Source organism: Electrophorus electricus, chromosome 8, assembly GCF_041902795.1.
Source record: "Electrophorus electricus isolate QZ-2024a chromosome 8, ASM4190279v1, whole genome shotgun sequence".
NCBI lineage: Eukaryota > Metazoa > Chordata > Actinopteri > Gymnotiformes > Gymnotidae > Electrophorus > Electrophorus electricus.
Window position 1 is genome coordinate 9,155,976 of NC_137504.1, and position 22,695 is coordinate 9,178,670.

At 37.2% G+C, this 22,695-nt stretch overlaps 2 protein-coding genes across 2 annotated transcripts; both read right to left on the reverse strand.

The window, feature by feature from the left end:
* Nucleotides 1-7,645: 7,645 nt before the first annotated feature.
* Nucleotides 7,646-11,263, reverse strand: foxi3a (forkhead box I3a). The gene is made up of 3 exons (XM_027004990.3): nt 11,127-11,263; nt 8,728-9,434; nt 7,646-8,579 (listed from the first exon to the last, which is right to left on the reverse strand). Exons 2-3 carry the CDS (start codon nt 9,281-9,283, stop codon nt 8,029-8,031), a joined length of 1,107 nt encoding a protein of 368 aa, XP_026860791.2. The 5' UTR covers nt 9,284-9,434; nt 11,127-11,263; the 3' UTR covers nt 7,646-8,028.
* On the reverse strand, nt 9,810-22,540 carry lcp2a (lymphocyte cytosolic protein 2a). Its single transcript, XM_027004979.3, has 21 exons — nt 22,085-22,540; nt 21,655-21,717; nt 20,895-20,941; nt 19,169-19,234; nt 19,037-19,065; nt 18,416-18,465; nt 18,118-18,310; nt 17,921-18,012; nt 17,761-17,818; nt 17,564-17,626; nt 15,461-15,489; nt 15,052-15,071; nt 14,161-14,277; nt 13,682-13,706; nt 13,250-13,262; nt 12,994-13,084; nt 12,707-12,747; nt 12,515-12,597; nt 11,836-11,910; nt 11,560-11,709; nt 9,810-11,442 (listed from the first exon to the last, which is right to left on the reverse strand). Exons 1-21 carry the CDS (start codon nt 22,160-22,162, stop codon nt 11,317-11,319), a joined length of 1,509 nt encoding a protein of 502 aa, XP_026860780.2. The 5' UTR covers nt 22,163-22,540; the 3' UTR covers nt 9,810-11,316.
* Between the last annotated feature and the right edge of the window lie 155 nt (nt 22,541-22,695).

Below are 22,695 nucleotides of genomic sequence, written 5' to 3' on the forward strand. Positions count from 1 at the left end.
GTCCAAAATTGGATGTCAATTGGGATTTATAAATCCAGTTGCATTGCCCATGTCTGTTATGAATAGGTTGTAAATTCATTATCTAAGATCTGAAAGCCTTTCCTTAGATTATGATTTACATATTTATTCTTACATTTTACATGCCCAACAATGTAATATGCACTATGCATGGTAGCTGCAACATGCTCATTGTGATCATAGCTAACATTAGTCTTTCTTATGCATATTTTTACTTTGTCATGCAATTGCCCACATGATGGCAGCATTGTCTCTAGCAAAAAAATAGTTGACTGATGGTCATGCACAGAGTGTGGAGCTGTGTTGGTGTTTTGCCAAGTCTATGTTCCCAGTTTTGTGCACTTGTGTAGATTTAAGACTTTAAAACTACTCTCTCCTTCTCTTTAACATACAATCACCGCAAGGATACAGTGAGCGCAATAGGATGGATCATCTGTGTTTAGTGCAAAAACATTGTGTGTTCACTGTTGAACCTGATAATCAGACCCTTCTTATGCCTAGCGCTTATTTCTCTTGACCCTGTTACTTGTTTTCTCTCTGTTGACATTTTAAATATTTCATGCTGTAATACCCATTAATGCTCTTTGTCCCATGATGTTTGTTGTGTTTTAGCATTTATTTTACCCAAATCATGTATAAAAGCACAAGAGAGGTGTACCCTGCTCTCAGTTCCTTCAGACCCTGAGAGCAGCACGGAACATAGGCTCTTCACCTTTGAAGGATTTCTTATGGAAATATGGAATAAGATAAATGCTGAGGACAGGACACTGATGGGATGACAAGGCTGTTGTCATGAATATGAGATCATTTTGGCTGCTGTTTCGAAAATCCTCTATGGTCACCATGGATTATAGTTTAGGAATATTATCAATCTGAATAACTGTCTGATCTAGGCTTTTCCTCATTTTCAAGGAGATATAGTGTTAGTGGACTGACAAGGTCAGAGAAAACATGCAGGAAGGCTTAATTAAAGTCATGGCCTGGATGAGAACAAGGAGCAGCACCACTTTGTCTTATTCCACATCTGAAAAAAGAAACTAAATGTAACTGTCTTTTCAAAATGAGGAAGCCAAATTGGTTTGTTCCTTCTAATTTAGTTTTTTTTTACTTCATGATTCATGATAAAACATTTTTCTTCAATTTAAGTTAAACATTTTAAATGATATAAATAAAGACATAGCACATTAGGTGAACGGTCATCTTAGTGAGGAATAAAAATCAGAATCCAGAAGGTCAAAAGGACGTATTGTCCACGTGGCTGGGCCTGTGCGTCCCTGTTTACTCTCAACATCTCAAACTCCACTGAGATACACACCTCTGAGTCAGTTGTGTCCAGGGGCACAATGACTTACCTAGCACCCTGAGCTCCATCAGTTTACTAAACAGCCTTTAGAGTTCGGGCAATATTTTGGTGAACACACTCCTAAACTTGGTCGCTGTTGAATGTGGGCAAAGAAGGCAGAATTTTTTTTTTTAGGTGATTTATAGTTTTTTTTTTTTGTCTTACATCATTTCTTCCTGTATTCATGGACTTTGAGAATCAGTCAAAATATTTGACATCACCAGAATGCTGGACAGTCTCCTGCCTAAAGGATTTTAGACATAACTTACTCCAGTGTTCTATTATTGTACTTTTACGCTTTGTTTACATTAACTACATGCAAAAAAGTACAATTCTTACTTTGTGGATGTTTCCATGGTCACATAAACAATAATCCAAATATGCAAAAGTTACCCATAGAGATATTGCAGATCAAAACATAACAAGCTTGGAGCAAAGTAGAGTATAAACATTACTCTTTCACAACCTCATGTTATCTATCTACCTTCATCTTCTTCGAATCTGTTCATGTTTTCTTTCGCTTTGTTTAATTGCTGCGCTGACCTGATTAACATACTACGCATAACATGATGTTGTGTAAGATGGAAAAGAAAAGAGGATGCAGTTACTGTTGTGAATGTGCTATTACGCCTCCTCAACCCTACCAGGACCCAGCTACTGCACTTCTTGGAATTTGATGATTTATGTTGAAATGTCTTATTTGGGGTTTGGCACTGACCTTGTGGGTGTTTATTATGCAAACAGAGCACCTGCTGCTCACCCTCGCCTCGCAGGCAGCGGCACGTGCCATCCTCACCACTCACGCCTGCTCCACACTTGTACTGGTCATGTCCAGCAAGGGTCTGGCAGGAGCTCTGTATCAATACTACACTGCAGTCCAGGGCTTCAGCTGCAGAAGTCATAGCTGTCGTGCAGCAGCCAGAACTAAGCATTTGGTTCATGTGGATCATACTTGTTCTGTTTGTTTCTTCCACATAATGAATTAAATTTAATATGTTACCCTTTTTTTTTAAAGCTCCACTCACACTCTTGTGGTATGCTAGTCTCTTTTTCTGCTCATCTTTCTTTTTCTGCTCCCCACCCCAATCTGGTGCAGCCTGGTGCAGTCTATGTTGCTGGCAGGTGCTGGAGATGAAGCAGGTGTAGCAAGAGATTGATCGATTTAACCACATTCTGTTGAGCAATATTTTTCAGTATGGAGAGATGGAGTTAAGCATGTCAATGCCTGCCAGTACAGAGTCACTCGCTCCAGTAAGAACTGACAGACAGATACAACGTTCCCTCTCCTCACCATTAAGAGCAGAAGTTGGCTAGAAGGGTTTGTCAGAGATAAAGTGCTATTGTACCATATTCCCTTCCATTCTGCTCCTTCCACTGATATTCTGTTGGTAGATGAAAATTTTGACAGTTAAATAAATGAATTAAAGTTTGTGCCAGACTGAGAGAAACTACTGCTTAACCTTTATTTGCATAAGAGTGACATTTAAGAGTGTGAGTGAGTGAGAGAGAGAGAGAGAGAGAGAGAGAGAGAGTGTGTGTGTGTGTGTGCGTGTGAGAAGTTAAGCAAGTGTCAGTGTCCCTGCAGGGCAGCCTAGGGGCAACCTGTTCTCCCATTCATGGGCTGCTTGTGGAGGCTTGTTCCATGACTTTGACACGTTCGCAGTTCATAAACTCCTGTCAGCTTCAGGTCTACACTTGAGTGCACCGAAACTTTACACTTACCCTTGCAGATCAGCAGAGCAATCTACTGTTGTTCTAACGGAGAGAAAGCTACTGATAACTACTGGTGACAAGCAACTATTTGACACTAGCATCCTTAGGAACTTGCTGTCCCTACTGAGGTAGTAATTTTAAAGTTCAGTTAAGCTCTTAATGGTGCCATCTAATGATTTTGGTATTAATCTGATAGCATTTGTTGGAATAACTACCATGGACTGTTTATTTACTGCACCAACAATAGTGGATAACAAATTAAACTTTTTGAGGGTTTGATAGTTGAGTGAAACATAGCTGAGTACCAGACCTAATGTACAAATAAGTAAAGCACAGGCCTAAGGGCCAATGTGTACCTGGACAGATCTGATGGAGGGTGATTTGTTGGTTTCTCAAGTCTAAGACAATGTTACCTCCCCCCACGTCAGACAGCTGCAGGCTTTAACCGAAGGCTGTAATCCAGCAAGCACAGTCTGGGTGATCTGAGCTGCATCAGTCAGCAGCATATGTAAATGTTTCTCTGGAGGCCAATTCACATGAGTGCTAGAACCCCTCTGTTTAATGCACTTTCATGTCTATTTTGTCAGTTTTCATGCAACACTCTCTGTTGACTTTTTGTTGATGTTTTATTTTGGGCACTTGTTCAAGTCGCTATTCATACTTTAAATCCGCATATGTAGGCCAGCATAAGTGGTTGTATTATTATGGTTGTACCCACAACATAATTACTCCAACCCTGTCAATTGATTCAGTACAAATTTGCACAGTATAAAATGGTATGCAAACAATAAAATTAATTCCTAAACAATACAGCTGTGATGACATTCACAATTATTCTTTATCCACTGAAATGTTTTATAGAAATAAAAAGGAAACACTTTGACTCAACATGACTGATCACTGAGTTTATGTGCTTGGCTGGAAGTATCTACAGGATCTCAAACCTGAAACTTTTTTGCCCATTGCCCAAATTTCTTGTAAAACTAAATCCCTGTCCAGACAACAGAATTCATGGAAAAAGTTTGTCGACGGTGACTGTCAACTGAGTGCTCGGCTGTGGAGTGTGTGATGTTTATGTGTGATTGTTTACTGTGTCTCACTTAGACATCTAGAGGGAAACCCGTGGGACTGGTGGTGAAGGATACGGGTAAGCAGCAGAGTTATAGGTGTCTGCTAGCAGGGAGTGAGGCAGGCTGGTGCAGGATCACAGTTCCTAAGGTGACACTCAGGAGCCTGTGCTCTTTTTTTAATGATCTATGCTATTGGGGTTCCACTTTATATTGTACATGTTTACTGTATTTTTGTTTAGCAATGAATACTATCCTTTTTGTTCCTGATCTGTATCTCCGTGTGTCTCTTGAAATCCTTTTTCTTTTTTTTTTTTTTTCTTTTTTTTTGTGTTTGTATGGTCATTCTGGTTAAATTCCTTAAATGTATCCCTGTAAATCAAACACATTTTTGTGTAGTTTATATTCATGCAGTGACTGACATGCATTTTATATTCATGCAGTGATGGACACTGAAGTTCTAATGAAACTATAGAAACCATCGGATACTTGTAAGGCTGATTTTCTATGTCTTTCATGTTGTGTCCTGCAATAGTAAATAATATTATAAACCTACATTTAATTTACCTGCTGTAGTCTTTAAAGGAAATTTGACCAGTAGGTACTGCAATTGTAACTTAACTGAACCTAATGTGGCCAATGGCAAATTAGCAAAACAAATTGATTTTAGTATTCTCAAACAATATATTGACTGCTTTTCTATATGCAAACAAGCATGATTTTGGGAGTTATAAGACAGAGCTGTTTCTAACTAATTAGCCAGGAAGCCACTGGACACACAAAGCAAGCTGCCTGCTTCACCTCCTGATCTCCTCATCTGCTCTTTGGATGTAACACGTTTTCTCCACACCTGCACTTGATGGGGCTGCAGGGCATCTTTAATTGAGCTTTTATTATCTCTCTCCCCATCAGGATCTGTGTTTACAAATAACACTGGCCTCTTGATGTGGCATGTGTTAGAAAATACCAAGCACACTTACACTGTCGTTGGACAAAAGGCAGCTTTCAGGCAGAATTCAGACATGTCAATTTGAGAAGCCCACTATAGCTGGCCCAGACTGGGTTGAAGTTGTTGCATCAATAAAGATAAAAGTGTGAGTGTGTGGTGAAAGGGCTGGGTTGGTCTATGGTCTTTTTTTGTGTGTGTGTGTGTGTGTGTGTGCATGAGCAGTACATGCCACAGTTATCACTTCATCAGAAAACCAGATGACCAGGTGATCATGCAGTTTTTGTTGCCACGATCAGTTAAATTGTATCATAACTGACAGACTAACAGAAAATTATTGCATACATTTTCTGTGACTCTGTATATTAGTATATACTTTTATATTGTAATGTAGGGATCAATTCTACTAATATTTTAACTTGAATTATGTCATTATGAAGGTTTTTTCTTTCCAACCTTCGCTACCCTCCTTAATGTCAGAGAAAATTTTGTCAGAGTATGTCTATGTTCACTCTTAATTTAAAGTTAGACATACAGATACAGTTTACTATGACAGAAAGTACTTATTTAGTTGTTACAGAAGTGCTTATCTTTCAGTCCTCTCATGTGATTGCCTAAAAACATTTCATGACTATTTAACAAAAACATTCTTTCCCATTTTACTTCTCTTTTGAGCCAAGGGCACTGCAGACAGCACAATCTTGATCTAAAGACCATGTCAGGCACAAGACTGTAAATATAAGGCACACTTTCTGTGTAGCTAAGATCCAATCGATATGATTGAATTGATAAGTCTAAATGGAGAGCCCCACTTTCATGTGTAAAGATAGTAGATGGCTATGTTTTGAAAATACACATTGTAGGGAGGAGGACAGGAATGTCTAAGACTTGAGACCTTAAGGGCGGAGAGTCTGGATGTGACAGACAGAGAAGGCTGCAGGACATGCCATATTTATCTAACAATCAATAGAGGCTGATCATTATAAACTGTTTTAATTTGGTTACATTTTACCATTTACATTGATTCTCTGTAGGTCTTTATGACAATTATAGGATTTGACGTTCTTTAAGACATTACTTTGGTTCGTTAAGATACAGGACCCATAGTTTCTTAACACTTTTTCTCATTAGCATGAAATAGCCAGATTAAGTCATCATTTGAATCAGAATCTGAACTAAATACTGGGCAAATGTTCCAGGTCTAGTGCATTAAATATTGCAGATCACTCAGATCACACACAAATATTTATTCTATGTCAAACATACAGTAATACATACATGTACTGCATACATGTAGTAAACATAAAGTGCAGAAAACATTTTAATGAACAAATATACTTATTCTGTAGTGAAATAATAAAGTGTAAGCTTTTATTGTTTATATATCTTGAATTTCTTGAAATTTAAAAGTTAAAATGTGAATTTTGTCACTTTTTGTATTAAAAAACTATACTAATTGTATTAGATTTATAGTCATAAATTTGTTGTATGCCTTGTAGTTGTAGTCTACTACTCAATGCTTTAATCTAAAAAAAATATATTAAACAAAACCCAAGTTTCTGGCATACACATTCCCAGTGCTGCTTTGTGCACTTTGCACAGTCATAAGGAGAAGGCTGTGTGGAAGGCTGATTCCCATGCCGAGGAAGGTTAAGCAACAGGTGACATCAACATTTCCTAAAACACCTACCTGTGTTTGACAACACTGGTACATCCATATTACATCTACAAATACACAGGACAATTTTGTATCAGTGTTTTACATTTACCAAAGGATCCTGTATATGTGTATTTGGTGTTACACCAGCCTGCATTTTACAGTATCTTTGCTTTTAAATCCTCCCATTTATTTGTTTTATTTGACAACTGGAATACCACAACCTGTTACCACAACAATGTTACACAAATTAAAGCATCCCAAAATCTTAATTCAATTGTCCTACCCAAACTACATTATTTGATTTGAAGTAGTAGAACCATACCTTTGCAATGAAATGAGTAATGTGCAGTTGAGTTTAATATGCACCACAATTGTACATGTTAAACACAAATAGCTTATCACTTACTTTTCTTCTTCTTTTTTATCTTTATAGAACTTGTTCAAGAAGTTGATAGTAATTCAATAAGTTGTTAGTAATTAAAGGGCTACAGGGAATGCCTTGAAACCCAGAGGAACAAGTTTTGCTTAATATATTTTCCCTGCTGCCAAACCAGTCTTTTTCCCTCTCTTTTAGAGTTTGTTGTTTAACGGTTCCTTTGGCCATTCTCTTACCACCCTCCACCCCTCATGTGGATCAGTGACTAAAATAACAGATATCAAGAACATCTGACTTTAGTCTGCTGCAAGCACTAACAACTAAAACTCAGTAAATTTCATATTGTGTTTGCTTTTATGGAGTATATGTTGTAGTATTTCATCAAAAATAAATAATATCTAGAAGTCAAATAAAAAGAATTAGAATCAAAATAGTAAAACTGTCATAAATAAAAATATTAAAAATCTATAACTACACTGACATTTTCATATATTTTATATTAAGGATTCATACAAAAACTGCATTTTAATACATTTTATACTTTATTTTTTGCACAGATACATATATCCATATAAACATTTATTACAGTAAGAAAATATATCTAAAAAGACAATGCAAAATTTTGTTATACCTATGACAAATTTCAGTGCAGTAAATATACTACAACAAATGTCTCTTTCATAAACTGGGAGCATTTTACAAAAAAAAGTCACAACAAAACGTTTTTAGTTGCAACCTGAAATGAGATGATACCAGCAGCTGATGCTGAGAGCAGGATGTATGACAGTTCACACAGTGTCCAATGACCAGATGACTCAGGAAACATCGTGGGAATTTCGTTAGGTCTTACACAGCTGCTTTGTTCAAGTGCCTGGTGGAAAAACACATGGAAGTCTCTTTCTTGCTCTACACCTCTGTGCCTTCCCGTAGATACACCATGCCAGCAGAGTCCAGGCCTGGGTAAAGATGGCTGCTGAACTGACTGAGGACTGAGTCACTGTAACTGCCTGTGTAGTGGGGGGGTGTGCCAGAGAGGTTGGACTGAGATGGGGGAGGAACCTGGGCCTCCCACTGTGGTACCGTAGCACCTGGAGAGTACTGGCCAAAACCTCCTGTTGGAGAAGCCCTTTGGGTGTCCAAAGGCAGGCCCAGTGGCAGAGAAGGGAGGAGCGCACTCTCTCGCATGCTACTTGAACCTGAGGTCACCTCATTAATATGAGACAAGAAGCCATTTAGACAGGGGGCTGAGCCTGTTGAGACTGGAGAGGGTCCTTTCTCTGGCTCGTGGTTGGGGTTATTCTGGTGTTCTGGGCTGGTTCCAGTAGAGTCTGTTCCTGCATAGCCTTTCCCTTCATCTTCAAGCAGGGAATCAGATTTTCTCTTCCTCTTACGACGGAAGTTGCCATTATCAAACATCTTTTCACAGTTAGGGTCCAGAGTCCAGTAGTTTCCCTTTCCTGCACAAAAATATATATGAAAATTTTATTACTATAAGAAATACTGCCTGACAAAACTTGCTTCAGTTGCATGCATGTTGAACAATGTTGGTCTTAAAATGGATTAAAGCTCTTACAATTAAATTCAGCAGGAGAAACATATTCTCACCTGGATCATCATCATCCCTTGGAACCTTCATGAAGCAGTCATTGAGTGAGAGATTATGCCGAATGGAGTTCTGCCAACCAGCTTTGCTCTTGTTGTAGAATGGGAAGTTGTCCGCCACATACTGGTAGATTTGGCTGAGAGTCAGCCTGCGATTTGGGGCCCCATTTATTGCCATGGCAATCAGAGCTGAGTAAGAATAAGGGGGCCTGACAAGTTTCATCAGGTCCTCTTGAGAAGGCAGGGGAAACCAGCTGAAAGGTCCTTCTGTGGCCCCCATTCCTCCTGTTCCGATGTAGGGTCTCTGCATTCCATAGGGCTGAGGAGCTCCCCCAAGACTGGCTGCTGCTGTGTTAAGGCCAGGGCCACTGAACCACAGATAAGGATTGGAAGGCAGGCTGCTGTAGTCTGCCAGGTCACAGGCAGACGGCAAAGTCTGTTGTGGGCTTGGCAGAGGCGGAGGGGTATAGAAGCTGTCACTGTACAAGCTGTACTCTTGGGATTCCTGCCCCATATTGTCAAACCGGGGTGACATGGCTTGTGGTACAAATGATGTCATGCTCACCGTAATTCTCTTTGTTGCCTTCTCTCTTTGCAGCTGAAGATGGACTGAGTACAGTGCAGGAAAACTCTGTCTTCTTTGTCCCACTGTCTATATGTCCGGCTCAGGTGGGTTGGTCAGGTGCACCATAACCTGCCACCTGTTTTACCTGGAAAATTTATACTTGGTTGGCTACGCCCTCTTTGGTTTGATTGGTTGTTTCTATTACACCTCACACCTAATTTGTTTTTGATCAAATTAGAGGTGGAGTGGAAAAACACTTTTGGGAAATGGGGCAATATTCCAGTAGTACATGTTTGTGGAAATAACCTACACCCTTGAATTGTAGTAGCACTCAGAAATATTTAAAACATAGCAATGACAATTCTCAAAATGTAAATATCAGTCATCTTTGATGTAAACGCATGTAAAAGCTCTAAATAATATTACAATTTTCAAATGTTTTTATATATTCTAACTTTTTTTTTAGTAGAACAGCTACATTATATTGGAAAAAAATAAGAAAAAGTAAATCTAAACTTCGTAACCTCACTTTGTAAATTTATTTGTGTTTGTCTACTTCAGGAGGTACCTATCCTTACCGCATCCAATACATACAGTGAATTTACAACTGTTTAAAGTTGTCACTTAGAATCACGAATATTGCCAGGCATAATTAATCCCGAAACGAATACCAGATGATATCCCCTCCCCCACCCTCATTCCAACCGCACGAACATACAGAGAGACGACGTCGCGCTGGAGTGATCTATTCATGCTCTCTTTCTGAATTTACATTTTTAAACAAGATCCCTCATGACCCACCCACGCGTCACAGCGTTCACCTGCTCCCTGTAAAACGTACATCAGCACACATGTAGCTGACTGAAGGAATAGAACCAAGAATAAATACCAACGTATCATTTAGGCTAACGTGACTGTCATATCATGATAATTTAGGATACCTTCCAGTTTTTGTGTTTGTTTTTCTCTTTTAGATTTGCATAATACATCACAAAATGCCCAGTCGAACATCAAAGATTGTCAGAATGAACCTTATTGTTTCGCTCCACCAGTAGCCTATCAATGACAGGCTAATACAGGTTTGAGAGACATTTACATAGCCCACGGCAAATATTCGAGCCACCGCTAGCTGGGATTGTAATTTTACTGGATTGACATGTTTAACAAATCACTTGTAATTGAATCCCTTTGTGTAGGCTACGCTCGGAATCCCTGATGACAGTTTGATAGTTTTCACTGCAGGACGTTTTTAACTGTCAAGATATTAATTGAAATAAGGGAAAACCCAACTCTTTAGCTTGCCAGCAATTCAGCAATGGCAGTTATTTTGTTTTCAATAGTAGCTACTCGCGTAAGAAACACAGACGTCTGTCCCTCACGCAACAAGTTATTATCTTTTCTGAATACAAATTTAACGAAATATGTACGTTTAACGGGTACATATTTTGTCACAACCATTTGGAAATTACACACACAGCTGATGAACGCCCTCTGTCCAAAAGGTCCTGTTTTTTTGAAAACTTGTACTATTTTACACACGTGTGTGTGTGTGTGTGTGTGTGTGTGTAAAGAGAGTACGGTGGTAAAAATTTCATATATATATTATGTGTATGTATATATGTGTGTGTGTGTGTGTATATATATATATATATATATATATATATATATATATATATATATATATATATATATATATATATATATATATATATATATATCTCTCCTCTGTATGTATAACAGATTTACATGATGTACATTAGTACCCTAAATTCATCATTTAATGTTTTCTGTCATGGTATACCTAATATCTAATACATGATGCATAGTCAACTCGTACTTATTTGTTTTGATTGTGGTGTCAGCAGAGGTCTCTAAACTTTGCATTGAATCCTTTGGGGGGTGAGGTTCTTGCTATGTAACTGAAATGCTCATAGTCTTTTTTTGTTCATCAATTGTGATATATAACCATCTGCTGTTAAAATATTGTCTTCTTAGTGCAGTGGTTGTGATAGGTTTATTGTAGAGGGTCAAAATCCGGCCGGGTGAGTAAGAGCACACTGGTTCTGTTGACCTCTTCCACGATTCTTAGCATCAATCAGCAACAGTGGCATCTGCATATGTTGCTTGATAATGTCACTGACACTCGGAAAGATCTGTCAAACACATAATAAAAAGCTTCCATCAATTTAACCTTTTAACATACAGTCTAAATACAAACAATGTTGCATCTAAACTAATGAGTACTGTTATAATAGAAAGTACTGGTGTACCTCACAAGATTTCAGGCCAGTACCAAGAAGGAAGCCATTTTGTTCTTTGCGAATTTGAATGTTGAAAACCTTGTTTTGGTAAAGTACCATGAGAGTGTAAGGTTGGCTAGCTGAGCCTTTTGAGCTGTCTCGTACTAAGAATGCTCCATCCTAAAGCAGGAAAAATGTGGTTTGAAACAACATTTTCAAAATTTCACCTGAGTACTTATGTATAAGCATTATACAAACATACAGGGATCTGGATACAATTGAAAAAGTGTAATAAAATTGACTCACCCTATTTACCACTCTCAGACTATTCTCTGCTTGACCGCGTGTAACCTGTCCCACATACCAAGCAGGGTCCATGTCCTATTGATAGTGTAAGCAAAATAGTTCATCAGTACTACTGAAAATGTTCTCTTAATTTATGGTGTTTACATGTTATTTCATTTGTTCAAAGTCACAATTTGATTTCTTTTGTAGTTTTGTTTAATTCATATTATGAAATACACCATTTTTCAAATTTGATTCTTTCTGGGAACTTTCTTACTTCTTTACTCCATAAAAAGACATTCCCCCCCCCCCCCCCCCACCTATTTTTTATTTGGTTGTCTACAAAGTAAGTCTTGAATCAAATTATGAATATAAGATAGAGCAACATAACTCAAACCCTCTCTTTTGGCTTTACAGAAAAGCAGTGGTCAGGTTTGGTAAACCATGTTATTTGTAGTACATGTTCTATGCAATCACCTCCTTTGCAACTACAAAAAAAAATATTGCTGCTACTGCTTTCATAATAATAATAATAATACATTGTCATAAGGGTCATCATAGTGAGTAGAGACTTCTGAGTATAGTTCTGTCAGCACAGATCATCTGAAACGGTGGACATGCTTCTGAGACTCATGGAATTACAGTAAAAAGGCGCCACCTGCTGAAAACTACCCCATGTAACAATCACTATCCAACTAACCTGTTCTCCAAATGTATCTTGGTCAGGGAACCTTACTGATTGTTGTGGTGTGGTTCTTGAACTACTCCTGTGGCTGTTAATTGCTGTCAATTAAGAAAAATCTGGTTGGTATTCAATTTTGTTGGGATAGTTAGCAATAAATCAGAACAATAGAACTATAATGGGAGATTTTGATATTTCTAATGCACATACCCTCTTGTAGTCTTGATGGTAAGGATCCAGTCTGGTGTATACTGTATAACAATAACAATAATGCCATCAATACCAATAACATCAACAATAACAATAATAATAAGATTTTTATGTCAAGGAAGGCATATAAATAATAAAGCAGTCCAATACAATGTAAAGAATATATATTGCATTTTTTTTTCTAGACATCACTTTTAGAGTAGTTTGTCATTAGTGTGTTGTTATTGTAATGAGACGGGTATGTTTTACTTCTATTAGACCACATTAGTACTAAAACAGAAAATAACCTGTCAGGTTGCCCACTGTGTCCATGTGGTGGTGGTCTTGGTGATGGATTTCTGGAGTGCAGGGGGAAAGTGTTGGAGCTAGGTCTGGCATCTGTGAAAATAAGCAGGTATACACACCAGAGCAGTAAGCTATTCATCCTGTGCTGTTTGGGGTATTAGTATAAAATATATGGCAGTACTGGTCAACAACCAAATTTCAGTCAAACCGTAAAACTAAATAAACAATATTATCACAAAACATGACAGAAATACTTACTGTCATCATGAAACTGTGAGAGACGATACACAAATAAGAGGCAAAAACAAGTAGCAAAGAACAGTGTGAAAGATTCTAGATGTTAGATCCTTGATAAGATATAACATGTATGCACAAAAATAATGTGTAAACAGCTGACATTTACATGATGATGCACTTTGTGTGAGGTCAAAGTCTAACTTATATCCTAACTAAAATGAACCAGCATTCTCTCACTGATACAGAATGTTTGTTGGCTCAGTATGTCAAGTTAAAGAAATGGAAACAAATAGGTCATGAACAAGAGCAGGTTTCTCAAGTACACTTACAGTGGCACATTTGAAACATGTTACAGTAATGCAGTATTGCAGTAAGTAATTGTTTTTGTCTTAAAAGGTAATAACTACCATTCAAAAGAAATCATGCAACATTAAAAGTTATTGCAATACCCACCTCATTTCTGGGATCAGGTGCATGTCTGCAAGAAAAGTCAGACAATTCGAGTCATTAAACTCAATAAACTTTAGCATGTTACAAGTTACAGTAACATGGTCCTTTATCCTCAAGTAAACAGAGCTGCACTATAGATAGCTGCATATACATATAATCTAGACCTAGCATGACTAATGATGCAACAGCATAGCTGGCCAAGAAACAATCAAGAGGCTAACTGATCAGTTAGTGGTAGTGGTACTTCACTTGTAACTGGAAGGTTGCTGGTTCAAGCCCCACCACTGCCAAGTTGCTACTGTTGCCTATACTCAGTCATAAGTAAATTACTTTGTAAAAAATGCCATAAATGTAAATTACTTATGATCCCCTGAAATGAGGGGAGGAGGATTATATGTATAAAGGGACAGGGATTCACCCAGTATAGTTGTAAAGACCCTTGAATAAAACCTACATTCTACACTTTAACCTTATAGTCATACCTGTTATGAGAATGACTTGGGGTGAGTGAGGAGGCACTCCTTCGTACCCCCACAGCTGGCAGTGGAGGTTTGGGCATTCTCAGAGGTTCCACAAACTTCTCTGGTCCAGCAGGTTGGCTAGTATCACAGTCATAAAAGACCTAACATTCAGTTTATTATATTGTAACACAGAATCATTAATCCAAGCAATATCCTGACAATAAAAACAAACAAAATTTCTGTACTACACAATTATTGTAAATGTGCTTTGAGAACAGGTGACAACAAACATAGTGCTATGTTCTTAGTGGTGCAAATCTGGAAGTAAATTCACAGACACTAATTATAGTACAGGTCCACACCGGAAATCAATTTTGCATGAGCCGCTCAAATGTGTAACAAGCCTATTAATTACACTTATTTATTTACATTTATCTGATGCTTTTATCCAAAGCAACTTACAATTATGACTGAGTACAACTTGAGCAATTGAGGGTTAAGGGCCTTGCTCAGGGGCACAACAGTGGCAACTTGGCAGTGGTGGGGCTTGAACCAGCAAATTACAAGTCAAGCAGCTTAACCACTGAGCTACCACAATAACAAACACTCTAAAGACAGAGTATTTGCAACAATGTCATATTAGTACTGTAAGCACTCTGTATCTGTATACCATATCATATAATTTATGTTGTCAATCTTTATTATAAAAGTAATTGCACACAGCTGATACCTTCACAGACAAATCTGTCACCACATGACAACTCATGTGCATATGACTTGGAATTGGATGTGTGTTTTAAGATATTGGATTAGATAGGGCAGATGCCAAGTGCTAACCCATACTTAAACAGATACTTGGGAAAAACAATAGCATTACAATCATATTTTTAGATGAAAAGGAAGCAGTAATACCTCCTTGGTGGTGGGGCAGTCTGTATAAGACAACATTTATTAAAAATTTAAAAAGAACAAAAAACAGACATATTAAAACTGAGAGTCTTTAATCAAACAGTAATTTAACAGTTTAATTGCATCATGTTAAAGAAATATCACAAATCATTATGTGTGAAGCAAATAATTACTTTATGACATTAAAAGCCACTTATAGTGTAGAGGTAAACTGTAAGTGCTTTGTCATAGCTAATAAACTTGTTTATATTTTTTAATACTTTATACTTTTTTATACTTTGTGTATACCTTTGCATTGTTTTGAACATTTTAACCATTTTAGAAATAAAGGATCTACTAACACAATCTTACAGAATGTATTTCATAAAGGGTATCACAGTAAAACATATATTTGCTAAGATGGCAGACTTACCCTGTCATTTGTGGCACTGACATTCACACCTGTGTATAAAGATAAGAGACAAGTATTAATATACATCTCTAATGCTAGCTCAGCTTATCTCATAAGTTCACTGGACAGAATGGGTTTTTATGGGATGGGGGTCCGTCACTATATTTCCAGTTTTTCTCAAAAATATCAGCTGAAACTGATGTTTCTGTTCAAATCACTTTCCAGCAATCCAGTGCACACAATGCACACAATATAGCACAATACTACAGTTTCAGTTTAAAAAGAATTGCTCAGTGGTGTGAATTTGAAATGTCTAAATTATTTGTGTACTGGGCTTGCTTCTTTATCAATAATTTTGTAATTATACACAGAATAGGATATCAAATATCCTGTGCCAAAACATTAGAGCTTCACGCAAAGTCCAGCCCACTCATTTCAGAAAAGAATACCACAAGGTAGGCATCTTCTTTTTTTGGTGTTTTGCTAAATTAAGTCCACGACACTTTCAGAAAGCTCAACAGTGAGGTCTGGTGTCCTAGCCCCACCTCACTCCAAGTTCAATTTTAAACCCAGCCACAACTCTTTAAACATAAACACAAATTGGCCTCCCTGGTGACTAAGACCATACCCAGCCCCACTAGCACCGTTAGTTCAGGCTCAGTGAGACCAGTTCCATCTGGATCTACTACAATACACAATGATATGACAAAATAACTCACTCACATACCCAATCCTCTATGTACCTAGAACACCGAACATTTCAGCCATTCCAACTTTATAGTGCATTTACCTAGCAAGTCTGTACTCTACTCATCCACTACCACTGACTAGCCCTTTCAGCTACTTTCGATAACTCCTTCACAGCTGCCCTACGTTTACGGCCTCTGAAACTACACAAGCAAAGATGTGGAAGATGTAGCTGGAGATCCCCCAACATTTATCTCTATCAGTCGTAAATGTGGTTGCCACCTGTGTTCTATCACCTCAGCAATCAAATCTAAATACTTCAGCTTCTTCGTTTCATTATCAACTGCATTCTCAAATGGAATTATTAACTCTATAAACTAAGATATCCATTTACTTTCAGAGTACACTACCATGTCTGGCCTTAGTGTAGTAAATGCAATACACCTTTGGGCCTGAAGTTTTTCTACCTAAATCCAGTGCCAGATTACCAAATAGGCACCGGCCTAGGGGCCCCATGCCTTTTAGGGGCCACACAACAACGGATTAAACAAACAAACAAACAAACAAAAGGGGCTTGCATAAGGTTTAATCCAGCACTGTCTACATCCACTGGCAATTTCCAATCGCACACTTCGCTCATCTTCCGATATTTATTGCATACGTTTGCTCTCCAATGCACTGCCCTTTACTCACAACCCTAACCACTATATTTATATCACTGCTAGTCAAAGTGTTAACCTCTAAGTGCTTACTATTGAATAAACATGCTAATGCACTAAGCATCTAAGCATCTGATTATGTCTCCACCTTCATGTATATGCCATGTAACAAACTAACCTCACATGCTGATAAAATATGCTTCAGTGTGCCAATCCAGAAACATAACTTACAACTATGATCTTCACCTACCTACTGTTCAAGGTTTGGTGGGGTTGGAAGGATGTTGTAAGATAATCCAAGCAAAAATTTAATGCGACTGACATCCACTGCCCACTGCTCTTGCCAGGTGATCTTTTGTTTCTCTAGATTTTCCGAGCAAAGCCGATGTTTTCATTGTGACGTTACTGTTGCAAGCTGTGCTTCCACTTCCTCTTTCTCTTCGTGAATCAAACTAGTAATCATTCATCTTCTCTCTGACAATGTGGACTAGTAAATGCTTTCCATGAATCACATGACCCAGGGCCTGATTCTCTGCATTGCATTTGTCCAATCACAACCCTGTTCTTGGAAACTGCACCGGTACTCCAAGATCCCTGCTTTTGTGATTGGCACTGTCACTTTTTTCAGTACATCCTTAGACCTTAACAAAATCATCTAAGGACTCACCTTCCTCATCTCAGGACTCACTTCCACTTTAGTAATTGCAACCTCATAAACTGTCAGTGGCCATCTGATAAACTTTAGTCAATCGAGGCTATCTATTTTTAAAGAAGTTACCTTGAACTGGTGCATTGTTAGACCTTCTTTCCAGAGTACCTGGCTTTTTACTGCGATCTGGAGCTGAGGATAACATGAACAAGTGAAAGTATGAATGATGAATAAATGATGGATGAATAAATCAAAAACTAAAAAACACAAATAACAACTAAATAAACAAACAAACAAAAACACAAATGCATTCTGTGTATTCTTACGAGGAGGTTTTTGAAGTCTCTGAGGGGACTGATCTGTCCTCTGATATGATCCAAGGACCTGCAAGTCAAAAGATTAATTCATTGCCACTGTAATAAATATATAACTAAATAATGAAAGCAACAGAAGAGATGATGATTCTGGTAACTGTGGAGGACTTACACCTGGGCGTCCTGAAGTTGGAAGGGGAGGACCAGGCCCAGGACGTGCAGGAGGGACTGGTGGCTGGCTTTTGACTGAAGTATGAGCCCGGTCTATATTCACAGCAAAGGTATGTGTACAGAGGTACATAAACCGAAAAATGTATATGTTCTTCTAAAATGGAGGAGTAAGTATGAAACGTCCACTGCAATATTTACCAATGTACTCGCTGTTGCACATGGGCTTGGCAGCACAGATCTGGTGATGCGGCGCATCATCAGACGGCTCACTCGGGGGTGGCTCGTAGTCGTTATCACTGTCCGCTCCTCCTTCTGTTGCTGATTCATAATCTCCACCACTGCCTTCAGCATTGTTATTTGAATCTGGGCTCTCATAGTCATCATCACTTTCCTTCACAGAAACAGTGACAATACAGAAAGAAAAAATATATAGCATGACTTATAAACATCAGTTCAAAACAGTTGAAAGAGGTGATTCAGAAAACTTAAGTCTTACAAATTCTTCAGAACCCCATCCTTGGTCATGGTCATCATGCGCAAATTCCACTGTAAATTACAATTAAAAATAAAAATGTTTTTAATATTACAGTTGGCACCCAGTTTCAGGTAATGTTGAATTAGGGGCATCTGTTGGTTTTCACATTTCCCCATATATGATGCATACCCTAATTATGATAGCTACAGACACTCATTTGATTGTTTTACTGTTTTGTTTTTAGTTGTGTGTCTTCTTTTCATCGAATTTGGTTGGTTTGTTTATGCTTATGACTTTGTTAATACTGTTACTATTACTCCTGCTTCCTGAACTCAGGTGTGCCAAACCCTACTCATTTCACACTTAAGCTTTTTCATTCCTCAAGCATCCCATCCCAGGTGTCTAATAACCAATTCACTCTGCTTCAGTATTATTTGCCAGATGCTAAAGGCAAAAAGCAAGCAGGCTTCTTCTCTTAGATTATACCCTATACAAATTGCATATCCCCCCCCCCCACATCACAAATGTATTCGAGCCCTGTGTCTGTTCTTTTAATCTGACAGTATTATTTGTCAGATGCTAAATGCAAAACTGGTAGTAAAATCTACAGCATACGTGATTATACATACAAGTTATCTGTACCTGTTTCTTGGTATTTGGGTGCAGAGGTTCTATAAAAAAAGGAAAATTGGAAAAAAATACAATAATTGGTTGAGGCTACTCAAAAGTACAAGTGAATAAAGGCTCATTACAAACAAGTGGGTAACCACTTGCCTTTTTGGGAAAAAACTCCTCTTTTCCTCTTTCTTGTTGATTTCCCGACATATTTTGGAAATTAGTCTACAACAGCAAACAAATTACACATCTTTTTATTTAAAATTATTCAACATGTAATTTATTTTAGGTATATCTCTCTATTTTACATTGTATGTTTATTGACTGATCACAGGCTGTTTCAAAGTAAATATAACTAACTGGTCTTCAACCCAATACTTCAGGTGTCAGACAACTCACTAAAAGCACAGGATAGTTGTAGGTGGGCGCACTATCTGAGGGCTCAGTTTTGGCAGGATGTGGTAACTAAAACAGTCGTGTTTTCTTTTTTATACTTTTAAAATCCCATATAAGTCAAATGTGTGCCCCCAGTGTGACATTCAGAAACACTATCTTTAATATTCAATGTTTTGACCAGTGTTGCATATTCTAGTTCAAAACTAAATTTTCTGTTCCTTAAAAGTATGCACATTATGCCATTTCATATATTACCAGTACTGAGCACCACATGATTCTACTGTGCAATAGTTCCTGTCACATCTGCATGTGTTGCACTATCATTGTTGAACAGTGCTTCCTCCTAATGTCAGAGCAGGCACCAAGACAGAGAGCTTAGCACTTTTTGTACTACAGCAAACCCTGTACGATCTTCTAAATAAAAATGAGTTGTTTCTAAATCTAAACATTCTAAATAAAAATTAGTTGATTAAGATTGCTAAGGAGAACTGATGAATAACATTGCTAGGTAGTAAAATATATGCAGATCCATTTTATATAAAGTGTCTCTATTACCTTTGTACTTACATACAAATAATAAATGCAAGTGTAATGTAACTACAAAGATGGCATGTTCTATCACAAAGGGATTACATTAGTACAGCATATGTAAATACACATGGATTAAAATAATTCACATACCAAAAGTGCTTATCAGAAAGTGTAACTTTTATGTCATTATCATAAAATATTTCTGTTTAGTAGCATAGGGTTCATTTCAGTTTAGGGTTGGGCACACGACATACAGCTCACACACTACTCGCAGTGCACATTGCTTACACGATGTTAAATAAATCAAACATTAGGGGGATGTGTTCCCCCAAACCTACACCTCTATTTTAAGGTGATAACAACTGTATTATTACCAGTAAATGAGCAGTTCTGGGGTTATTGTGTTACAGCATAATTAGCTACATGTTAGGTAACTTGACATTTCCTGTACAGTGTGAGCACCCTCATAATGTAATTACACACAACTTTTTTTAGAAACATTCAGACAGAAGTCTGTTAAACTAGGACCTTGAATACAATTCTAGATAAAAATATTGAACTTAGATAAGGTAACAGGGATATATTCCCCATTCCATCATATTAAAGTAAGCCTAACTTAGCTTTTCTTGCTTAAGTCTCCATATTTATTGCTTAAGTCTCCATATTTTATTGCTTGAGTCTCCATAAGACAACACAGCAGAAATAAACTCATTTGATATGTATCTTCAACTTTTAGTTACTTGAATGTAATGAAAAGTAACTATGATATGTTACAGAAATTGGATAATAGTACTGATATATGATTGAGCTTTAATATTATGTCTGCACAAAAAGAAGAGGATAGTCAGATTTGTTTTCAGTAATTCTCTTAAAATTAAAAGCAAGAGATATGATTAACAAATAAGTACAATGACACTAAGCAAACCTCAGCATAAAGCAGTTAAACAGCAATACTCACGGGGCATGAAGTTTGGGGAATTTTTGAAGGTCATTCTCTGACATATTCTACAAACACACACACAAAAAAATATTTTTTTTGTTTGTTCTTTTTACAAGACACACCAAAAGACAAACCGGAAATAAGAGGTATAAACAGAATATATACAAACTCCATCCCTATGATTATTTAATTCCTAGATTTTTGGAATACATTCTTTTTTGAGCTGTTCCGACTGCTGTAGACAATTCCTAAATAATGGATATTGGACACAAACATATTAAAGTATTCTTTTCACTGTACACCTATCTCTACTTATTTCATTTATATGTGTATTTTCATTTATAAATAACCAGAGATAGATAACACTGCCAGTAAGATGACGTAATCTTGAAATCATGCTGATTGTAGCTTTTTTGACCAACCATTTAACAACTGTTAATAAGACACCATTTCTAATAATGGCATGTCCTTAATCCATGGCAACATGCAACAACATTGACACAGTGTGTAGGGAAAATCTGAATCACAGATCAAGATAAAACTGTAACTGTATTCGTTACATTTTTATTTTTAAGGGGAAAATTAAATACAGGCACAAATATATTTAGTAATCTTTTTAATTTTTGCAGCATGTGTTTGACAACTTTGAAAATTTTAATAATTGTGAAAACCTATGAATGTAGTAGTATATAGAATGCCTAGTACTCTACATATTACTTTTCAAAGTACTGTGGTTACAAAGGATATCCAGGGAGTGGGAAGGTAAATGTATACATACCAGGAATCTCTGTCCATTCATATTGTATTTTATAATCACTTTGTCACATCCTGTCAGGTCTCGCTGTTGAGGAAAAAAAGTAAGAAATGTGAATAAAAAAATAGAATAAGTTAGACTCACAAAAGACTCACAACATCAGTGTTATGGGCATGGGAAAGTTTAACATAAAAAGTATTTGCGTATGCGTGTGTGTGCACGCCTATGTGAATTTATTATTTAGATTATATTGCTGATATAGGCCTAATGTAACCCTCAAATGTGTGCTGCTTTAAAATGAAATATTCTGGATTATATACAAATTAAAAATACATTTTCAAATGGCTTTAATATTCTAATTCGATGTTAATATTTATAAAAAAAAGAAAGAAAAAGGGGGGAAAAAATGAAGAATGGCAATGTCCAATAACAGTGTAGTAAGAAAGTAACTTACCCTTTTCAGAAAGTCAGCCAGGTGCTGTGGATCCCAACTCATGACCTCAGTTTTTGATGGAATGCTATCAAAACTCATAGTTCCAAATTTGCCAATCTCTAGGATAAGAACAAAAATTACACAAGCCCCAAAATGGCAGCTCCTTTGACTGTACGCTCACATCACATTAGTCATAACTGGTGAAAAGCTGAAAACACGATTCACTGATATGCCACTGTGCCTTTTATAGAAGCCTACAATAAGACTAAGTAAAAAATGTTTAAAAGAAAATTCTGTTTTATAATCAACTATAACAAAGAACTTTAACAGTGAATGCTCAGCATAAAATTTGAGAAGACAATAAAAAAGAAACACAAATAAAAAATAGATAAAGAAAGACAACAAGTTTGATTAAAAAACAACTCAAAATTCTACCACTATACTATTGTAAGTCATTAAAAAATACAACCAGGACTTGTTCGAGCACACTGAACGAAGAAAAAATGACAGCACTTCCCTCTAGGTTTCCTGTTGATCTCAGTGGTAACACATAGGGGAAGTACAACCAGTTATGCGAATAATAAATTAACACAGTTGTCATTTTGATCTGCAAATGCGAATCCCCAGTTTTA

Excerpts from the sequence above, each read along its gene's own strand:
- foxi3a (XM_027004990.3), bottom strand. The coding sequence starts at position 9,283 with ATGACATCATTTGTACCACAAGCCATGTCACCCCGGTTTGACAATATG. Across the intron at positions 8,580-8,727 it reads AAGGGATGATGATGATCCAG|GAAAGGGAAACTACTGGACT; the intron begins GTGAGAATATGT and ends ATTTTTGTGCAG.
- lcp2a (XM_027004979.3), bottom strand. The coding sequence starts at position 22,162 with ATGAGTTTTGATAGCATTCCATCAAAAACTGAGGTCATGAGTTGGGAT. Across the intron at positions 17,819-17,920 it reads CAACTTCAGGACGCCCAGGT|GTCCTTGGATCATATCAGAG; the intron begins GTAAGTCCTCCA and ends TTTGACTTGCAG. Across the intron at positions 12,598-12,706 it reads ACCATCAAGACTACAAGAGG|CAATTAACAGCCACAGGAGT; the intron begins GTATGTGCATTA and ends CTTAATTGACAG.